The sequence below is a fragment of the Furipterus horrens genome, unplaced genomic scaffold (genome assembly GCF_987537825.1).
Source record: "Furipterus horrens unplaced genomic scaffold, mFurHor1.1.pri manual_scaffold_13, whole genome shotgun sequence".
Classification (NCBI taxonomy): Eukaryota; Metazoa; Chordata; class Mammalia; order Chiroptera; family Furipteridae; genus Furipterus; species Furipterus horrens.
This window is the reverse complement of record NW_028327183.1, coordinates 53,353,534-53,362,846: the sequence shown is the minus strand read 5'-3', so window position 1 is coordinate 53,362,846 and position 9,313 is coordinate 53,353,534. Positions and strand designations below refer to the sequence as shown.

General features: G+C 44.4%; 1 protein-coding gene across 1 annotated transcript; it reads right to left on the bottom strand.

The window, feature by feature from the left end:
• Positions 1 to 4,125: 4,125 nt before the first annotated feature.
• On the bottom strand, positions 4,126 to 4,650 carry LOC149995331 (double homeobox protein A-like). Its single transcript, XM_090259188.1, has one exon. The coding sequence runs from the start codon at positions 4,648 to 4,650 to the stop codon at positions 4,126 to 4,128; it is 525 nt and encodes a 174-aa protein (XP_090115314.1).
• Between the last annotated feature and the right edge of the window lie 4,663 nt (positions 4,651 to 9,313).

Genomic DNA, 9,313 nt, shown 5'->3' with positions numbered 1-9,313 from the left:
ACCTGGACGAGAGGCTCTATGGTTTTAGTTTTGTTACATGACCAAGTCCAGGGTCCAGACAACGATAGGAATACAATCTTAGCTAGATGAGAGTTGTTCCATTTCCAGGTACTCCACTGAGGAACACTGACAACGTGTATTGATGCAAATACACCTCTTGATTTTTGTTCATTTGTATATTGTTTTCATTTGTTTTAAAAAGCATGTATTTTACCTAAGTGTAGAGGTCATTCTGTCTTCGTTGTGTGCAGAATAGATATTCTTTTGATTTGGGATCAAGTTCTCTAAATGTGCTAAATCAATATCCTCTATTGTGTCACCGAGGGGCACTGTTTTCTTGTTGATTTTCTGTCAGATCTATCTTTCGATGTCTATGGAAAGTTAACATCGCCTACTGTGACTGTATTGCTGATTATAAAAATTGAAATAAATATAGAGGTATCAATAACCACCTAAATGTAAAAGGATTATACATAATCAGATTGAAAAAGGGACGTTAGACCTAACTGGTGTGACTCTTCATTGGGCATGTCGCACAAAGCAAAACTTCTCTGGATCCATTCCTGGTCAGGGCACATGCCTGGGTTGCGGGGTGTCACCCGATGGGACGCATATGAGAGGGAAGCCATCGACATTTCCCCCTCACATCTATGTTTCTCTCTCTTCTTTCCCTCTCTAAAAATATATGCAAATATGTTTTAAAAATGGGATACTGAATAGATAGCATAACAAGAGCCAAGAATATGCTGTCTACAGGACACCCACTTTAGATGAAAAGACACAAAATGAAGTTAAAAAGATTAACAACAAGAAGGTGTTCACGGTTACCTTTCGGTCCCAGTACAACCTACTCTGCAAAGAATTGTGTTCTAGTGAGACATCTTATAGTGGACTGTGTACATATAACGAGTGTGAGAAGGACTGTGCTAGTAGTGAGCTTATGTGTGTGGTTGAGGTGACTCAATGGACTCACCATGTAAGCAGTTTTTAGGTACCCCAAAACCTGCTTTCTCAGGTCCTCCAGCGGGTCAGAGAAGGCCTGATGGGTAACTCAGGGAAAGGTGCTTTTTTTTTCTTTTCTTGAAACGTGAACCATTTAAGTAATGATTGTTTACCTTCTCTTTTAAATTTGGAACTCCCGTAGAGAAAAGACTGCCATTGTGAAAAAACATTTCATTCAAATGAAAAATTTTAAGTGCTGTGGTAGCCATACCTACTGTATGTTAAACAAAAATGTTAAAACAGAGGCTAGAAAATGAAGATATTTCATAATCACAAAGGCCTCAAGTTAACAAGAGGATATAACCTCTTAACTAATGCACCCAACAGAGGAGCACATGAATATAGAAAACAAATACTAATGAAAGACAGGCTGAGATTCACCTATTTTGGTCATTGAGTTGTAAGAATTGGTCAACTATGTATAGTAGACCCTTAAAAGATCTGTGACCTAGAATAATAATCTCCCTTTTTATAGACTGTATTTTTATTTTATTTTAAAATATTTTATTAATTATGCTGTTAAAGTTGTCCCAATTTCCTCTCTGCTCCCATCCACCTAGTGACTGCCCTCCCTCCAGTTGTCCCCTCCTTTAGTCCATGTCCATTGGTTGTGTATATAGTTCTTCTTAACCTGTTCCTGTCTGCTCTCTCCTACTGTGCTTCTTAATTCCTGTACTATCATTCTCCCTTTCCCCCTTCCCCCTCCCTGCTAACCTCCCCCAATATGTTTCCCATACCTATAATTATTTTTCCACTCTCATTGCCTATTTAGTTTGCCTTCGTTTTGATTCCGTAGCTTCTGTTATTGGTTGTTTTGATGCAGTTTTCATTTTAATGTTCATAGTTTTGATCCTTCTAAACCAGTCCCTTTAACATCTCATAATAGTGGCTTGGATCTAATGAACTCCTTCAGTTTTACTTAGTCCTGGAAGCACTTTCTCTGCCCTTCTATTCTGAATGACAATTTCACTGGGTAGAGTATTCATGATTGTAGGTTTTTGATTTTCATTACTTTGAATATTTCTTGCCAGTCCCTTCTTGCCTGCAGGATCTCCTTTGAGAAATCAGCTGATAGTCTAATTGGGAACCCTTTGTACATAATCCTTTTCTTCTCTTGCTGCTTTTAAGATTCTCTCTTTTTCTTTAATTTTCGACAGTTTGATTGTAATGTGTCTTGGAGTGGTTCTCCCTGGGTCTAGTTTTTCTGGAACTCTGTGCTTCCTGGACCTGTAATTCTATTTCCTTCCCCAAGTTAGGGAAGTTCTGCTTCAGTATTTTTCACATAATTTTTCAATTTCTAGTTCTTCTTTGCCCTCTGGCAATCCTATAATTTGAATGCTCGTTCGCTTAGAGCTGTGTCAGAGGTTTCTGAGTCTCTCACATTCCTCCCTTTTTGTTTCCTCTTTCTGCACTGGTTGACTGTTTGTCCCTTCCATATGTTCTGATTTGTTGGTTTGATTTCTTGTGTTCATTTCCTCACCACTTGTCTCGTATGTGTTTTCATTTGTTTCAGCAGGACTAGCTTTCATTCCTTCCCCGTCTTGTTTCAGATCTTTTGTTGATCCTGTAAGCCACCTTATGACTAGCTCAGAACTGAACCTCAGAAAAATTTCCTATTTGTTCATCAGTCAGGTCCTGCATCTGCTGCCTGGTGAGCTGCGTCACCGGGATTTCAATGGTAGTCGGCTTCATTCTGACAGTTCTGTGTTTAGCTTTGTTTCCTGAATGGGCTGTAGGGGGCGGAGCCCTGTGCACTCATCACTATCTGGCGACTGGCGGCAGTGGCCGGCCACCTTTTTCACTGCACTGTGGCACTTTGTGTGGGGTTGGGGGTCCAAGGCGGATTCCTGCCGTTACTCTGCTGAGAGACCGGGGTCCTCCAACTCCATCCCTACGCCCTCTGGGCCTCACAGTGAGAGGAAATGGGGGTCTGCCTTCCCCCCCCAGCGTTGTATTCGCCAACTGACGGGTCTCGACTGCTGCTGGGATTGCTCCCCTGGCATTTCTCTCAGTCCCTCCGCTATCTCCACTGCTACCACAAACAGCACCACGGTTTTTCGCCCCTCCTACCCGTCTGGACGAGCACCGCTGGTTTATAACTTCATACGTTGGGCTTCCATGTAGTTTCATTTTCTGGAATTTCTGGTTATCTTTGGTTTTGAGGTAGTTGTGGAGGGAGACAGAGCATGTCAGTCTAAGCCTCCATCTTGGCCAGAAGTCTCAGCAGAACTTTTCGACTATTTTTATTAATGTGATAGTGTCCATCATTACACAGCATTAAAATGATGAAGACTGATTTTTCATGATTTATTTTTACTGATGAGATTGAACCTTCATCAATAAAAGCTGCATGAATAGCATAGTCAGCTGCATTAACTCAGTGTTATTCATTGTTGCCAGAATTACTTGTCAGGCTGGTAGCCTTATATAGGTGGCCCAGCGCTTTCAGCTCCTAATGCCGGGGTCAGATGACCCGAGTGGGGCTTAAGGGCTGAGTTACAGGAAAATCAGCTTCATCCACTCTACCGCTGTTTCTTGGTAAATTGTTCTTTATTTCAATTAGTGTATCATGCATTTCTTTTTTTCTTTTTTTTTTTTAATTTTATCAGAAAGAGGGGAGGGAGGGAGAAAGAAAGGAAGAAATATAGCAATGTGTGGGAGATTTTGCCTCTCCCACTCCCCCAACTGGGGCCCTGGCCTGTACCTTGACTGGGGATCAAACCAGTGACCCTTTGGTATGCAAGCAGGTGCTTGATCCACTGAGCTACATCAGCCAGGGCAGGTGTGAAGAAGTTTATTTTCATGTTCCTTGACATCTGCTCAAGTGTGGAGCCAGGCTCTGTCAGTAGGGCCATGTGGTGCCTCGTGTCTGTCTGCCTCCTGACATCCCCGTGGCCATCTCCAGAAGGCTCAGCCTCCAGAGCAGCTAAAGGTATGTTTAGAAGGCCATGTCGCCTGGGAGAGTGAGAGAGAGTTGGAGCCTAGGCTGGTAACATCAGATACATTGATTCATCCCTCAGTCCATCCTGTTCTGGCTTCAGAGAAATAGACAGTTGCTAGTGAGACGGGTGCCATTGTATGTAGTTTCTGTCCCTCAGGAGGAAGCGCTGAAACTCCCTTGTGTCACAGATCTTCGTCCTGGTCTTGTTCCTGTTCTAAAGGTTCATCAGGTTCTTTATTTCTCTGGACAAAGACCTTGGCTCTTCGATTTTTGAACCAAATTTGGACTTTTGACTCGGGAACCCCAATTTCCTTAGCGAGTTGCTCTCTGGAATAAATCCCAGGATAAGGATTGCTTTCAAATGCCGAGATGAGGGTGCATAACTGCGAGGACGTGTACTTGGTTCGATGCCGACTATATTCTCCACTTCGACTCTTCTCCACAGGGCGATCTTTGTCTTGGCTTCCTTCTAAGTCCGCCTCAGGTTCCGATATTTCCTGGACTCCATACTTAGCTCTTCGATTCCGAAACCAAACCTGGATTCTATACTCATCTATTCCTGTTGCTAAAGAAAGCTCTTGATGCATGGAGTAAGTCGGATAAGGTTGTTGGTTGAATGCTTTGATGAGGATTTCCAATTGATCTTCTGTGAATATGATGTGGCTTCTTCTATGCTTCTTTAAGTTTAGAGGAGCGTTTTCAGCCATGTTGGAAGAGAGATGTCTCAACCTTCAACCAGGAAACCTATCATGCATTTCTGACAAAATCTTTTTTATACCGTAGAACTCCTCACTAAGTTCCTTGAGCAACCTAATTACCAGCGTTTTGGACCCTGCATCTGATAGATTGCTTATCTCCATTTTATTTATCTCTGGAGTTTTGATCTGTTCTTTCATTCGAATGGTGTTTATTTGTGTTCCTGTTTTGGTAGCCTCCCTGTGTTTGTTTCTATGTAGTAGGCAATGGTGCTGTGACTCTGTGTCTGGTAGTGTGACCTAATGTAGTAGGTGTTCTGTGGGTTCCCGTGGCACAGTCTCCCCTATCACCAAAGGTGGGTGCCTGAGACGTGCCCTTCATGTGGGCTTTGTGCGCCCTCCTCTTGTAGTTGAGCCTTGGTTGCTATTGGCAGTTCAATGGGAGGGATTTACCTAGGCGAGTCAGCAGCAAGGACTGGCTGTGACCACTGACCACCAACTTCTGTCCTCTGTGGAGGATCAGCTGTGCAGGGGCATGGTAGTGGTGCTGTGACATGGTCTATGCACTGGGTGTGCTGGCTCTGGAGTTTCCCAGGGGTGCAGGCCAAGGTCAGCCCCCACCTGTGTTTGCTTGGGGCCACACTGCCTGAGCTAAAAAGCAATTCAACATGGCTGCTAATGTGCTGGTCTTAGAGATTTGAAGGCAAAGCCAGGCTGTGAATCTAGGCCAACTGCTGCTTGTTTGAGAGGATTTAGGAAGTTGTGGACGTGAGCCAAGACCAGCCATTTATGTGGGAAAGCAGCTTGGATAGGTCTGTATGTTGCATGGAGTAGAATCTTCAGGGCTCTCCGAGGTGGGGAAACAGTGTGAGCCAGGTTGATGGATTCTCAGATATGACAGCAGCTTACTGGCTTTGGGGCACTGTGCAGGGAGGGTTCAGAATTGAGACAATGGCCTCTGCTCATCTTGATGCCAGACACTTCAATTTCTCCCTGTGTGGCACTGGTGCCTTTTAAGCTCTATCCTGGCCCTGGAGCTCAGAGGGAGTGAGTCTGTGTGTGGGTTCTTTAAGAGGATCTGCTTGGGGCTCCAGCTTGAGACAGTGGAAAGCACTGTATCAATTCCCACTGGATTTTGCAGCCAGAAGTTGTGGAGACTTATCTTCCTGGCCCTGGAATCCCAGGCTGTGCAGCCTGGTGTGGGGCACAGATTCCTCACTCCCAAAGTATATCTTCAGAATTTTTATCCAGTACACGTGGGTGTTGGACTGGCCTGTTGTGTGTCTGCACCTCTCCTACAAGTCTGTGTGGATGCAGTTTCTTTAAATCCATAGTTGTCAGACTTTATGTTCAACTCGATTACTGAGGGTTCTGAGTGACTGTCTATTTTTTAGTTGACTTCTGATATGGAGAAATGCCGAGGAGATGGAGGAGACCTGGGGAGACAAGGGCAGCCAATGGGGTGGGGGCCTGTGAGCAGACGTGGGGACAGCAAAGGCGAGGCACTTCACACGGAGGGAGTGGTTCTAAGGAGAAGAGTTCGGGGCATGACAGCAGGGACAGAAACTGAGTTTGTGGTGACGGGTCAGAGGGAGAAACAGCATTGAGGGTCACCCAGCTGGGGGTGGGTGCGGGAAAGACTCACAGGGGCCGCAGAGGGGACAAAGGCGGGGATGGGAGGGACGCTGACATGTATGGAGATGGGAGCAATGAGAAAGATCAGGGAGAAAGAGCCAGTGAAGCTGAAACAGGTTTCAGTTGTTTCATGGAACAGGTGTCCGGACAGGAACAGAGAAAGGGGGAGAAAAAGCAGGGGAAGCACGAGGGGAAACACAGGAAAGGATGAAAGTGCAGAGAAATGGGGAAGAGACAGAAACACATCCATACACAGAAATACAGAGTAGCGGGAAGGAGAATCCAAATGTGCATGAGTCGTGAACTGATGGGATGTGGGTGATTAAGTTGTGATTTATGGGCCTGTGGCATTATAATCTGTTTAGTTTAACATTTGCTGAATTGCTTCATTTTAAAAGATTTGCATGAGAATTCCAAATCTCCAGTTTATAAGGCTTGTGAATTGTATAATTATTTTCTTCCAACTATAACCCTCATTCACAGACTTGGCTGCCAGTCATGGCTTCCTTCTCATTTCCTGGGATGCCAAGAGGGAGGGAACCTGGAACTGGAGTAACTGAGTCTGTTACCACATGATGCTTTTTCCACGATTATTAGAACCATTGGATCGGTTTTCTCTCTCCATTGTATTTGCTTTTTTTCTTCTACCTCTCTGAATTCATTTTTACAAAACATATTTGGGATGAGTGGAGGAGAGAAATGGGGGAAAAATGGGACAACTGTAATTGAAAAACCAAAAAATAAAAAATATAAATAAAAAAATAAATTAAAAAGAACCATACTGAGATAAATATGAGTCTCTTGAATAATTTTTCTGTAAGTAATAACTTTTAAAATGAACATTGGTGATACCAAATTTTTTAAAGATTACATATACCTTTTTCAAGAGAGGGAAAGGGAGGGAGAAAGTGAAAAAGATCAATGTGTGAGAGAATTAACAACAGATCACCATTTGCAGACCCCAAAATGGGGACCCGGCCCACAACCCATGCATGTACCTTGACCTAGATAGAACCGATGACCTTTCCGTTCATAGGATGATGCTAAACCCACTGAGCCACACCAGTCAGAGCAAAACTTAGAGAGCTTAGCAGTCATTACATAAAACAACAACAACAACAACACAGTTTCATTTTTATGATTTTATTTATTTATTTTTAGAGAAAGAAGGTAAGGAGGGAGCGAGTGAGTAAGAGAGGGAGAGTAACACTGATATGTGGTTGCCTCTTTCACACCCCCAACTGGGGACCTGGCCTGTAATTCAGGTGTGTGCCCTGACTGGGACTCAAACCAGCGACCTTCTGGTACACATGGTGGAACTAAATCCGTTGAGCCACACCAGCCAGGGCAATAGTTTTCTTTTTGAATATTGTGTCCAGGTTAAATTTTGAGTCCTGCATCCTTTCTATTGTTTATCATATGTTGGAACATTCATTATTACTTAGTAAATAATATCAGGCTATTTCACTGTGCACTTGGTAAGGATGTCTATGAACTTACCACAGTCAGAGGGCAGTTTCAAGAGTTGAACTTATGTTCAGCAGCTTTTTCCTTCCCTTTATGTTATTTGTTGAGTTAGTGTTTAGGAGCCACATTGCAAGTGTTCCCCTCAACTCCGTCCTGTCTATTCTCTGAAAATATTGAAGGAAGGACTGGATTGATCTGAAATATGGGTCCCAGAAAGCCCATCATGTCAATGTTTAATTTGATGGACATGTTTTTATAGCTAATATTTTAAAAATTTTTCAGCATTAAAATTTGCACTTATCAGTAGCCCGCGTAACTTTCAGCCAAGATAGAGGCATAGACAGACATGCTGCGTCTCCCTCCAAACTAAGAAGGAATACAACTACCTCAAAAGTAGAAACACTCAGAAGTTCCAGAAAATCAAACTGCATGGAAGTCCAGCAAACAAAGATATAATGAAGAAATACTCATCCAGACAGGTAGGAGGGGTGGAACTGGGGCAGAGAGGACGCAGTGTTGTGGTGGCGGCGGCAGCAGCAGGCTGGCAGAAAGGGAAGTCACATGTTTTAAAAAGTCGGGAGGGATACTTTGGGAGCGCTCCCAGCTCCTCACTGGACCTTGCAGCTCACGGTCCCAGCATCTGGGAAAATCAAGCCTCATTGCTTCTGACTGTGCAGACTAGTGGGGGTTGGGGTGGAGGCAGAAACTGCCAGTCTCTCAGCAGAGCCCACTTATTTAACAGGCCCCCATGGTCCTAGAATGTCCACAGACGCACCCACTCTGGGAACGACAGCTAGGGCAGTACCTAGAGTGGCGTCAGTCTGGTGCAGAAGCGGGAGAGGTGCATGGAAAAGGGGCGAGTGCTGGGAAGGTGGCATTGTTCCCTCTAGGACCCCTTATACAGTGCCACAATGTGGTGGAACAGGTCACCCTGTACTGACAAATCCCTAAGGCTCCACCCCTTACAATGTAACAGGAGTGACAGCTCTACCTGTGACGCAGAGGCATATAAACACAGGAGCCTGTCAGAATGAGGAGACAGAGAAGTATGGCCCAAAAGGGGGAACGGATCAAGGTTACAGTGGGAAAACTAAGCGACAAGGAGATAGCCAACCTAACAGATGCAGAATTTAAAACACTGTTGATAAAGATGCGCACGGGCTTGAGTACGGCAAACACATAAGAGAAGAAGTGAAGGCTATGCTAGGTGAAACCAATGAAAATCCACACAAAACCAATGGTGAAGGGAAGGAAACTGGGGTTCAAATCAGTGATTTGGAATGTAAGGAAGAAAAAAACAGTCAACCAGTGCAGAATGAGGAAGCAAGAATTGAGAAAAACGAGGAGAGCTTCCCAAATTTTGCGAAGGAGATGGACATAGAGGTCCAGGAGCACAGAGGGTCCTGGGCGAGCTGGACCCAGAGGAAACCACACCAGGATGCATCATGATTTGTGGGCAACCACTCCTTGTGGTTTAAGGAATTGTAGACCCGGTCTGAGCATGACCGCCGCCAGCATTCTGGCCATTCTTGTCTCTAAGTCTCAACATAAGGCTGTGTGCGGAACATAACTG

Bases quoted from the DNA above. Each gene is read 5' to 3' on its own strand.
- LOC149995331 (XM_090259188.1), bottom strand. From the start codon at position 4,650: ATGGCTGAAAACGCTCCTCTAAACTTAAAGAAGCATAGAAGAAGCCAC.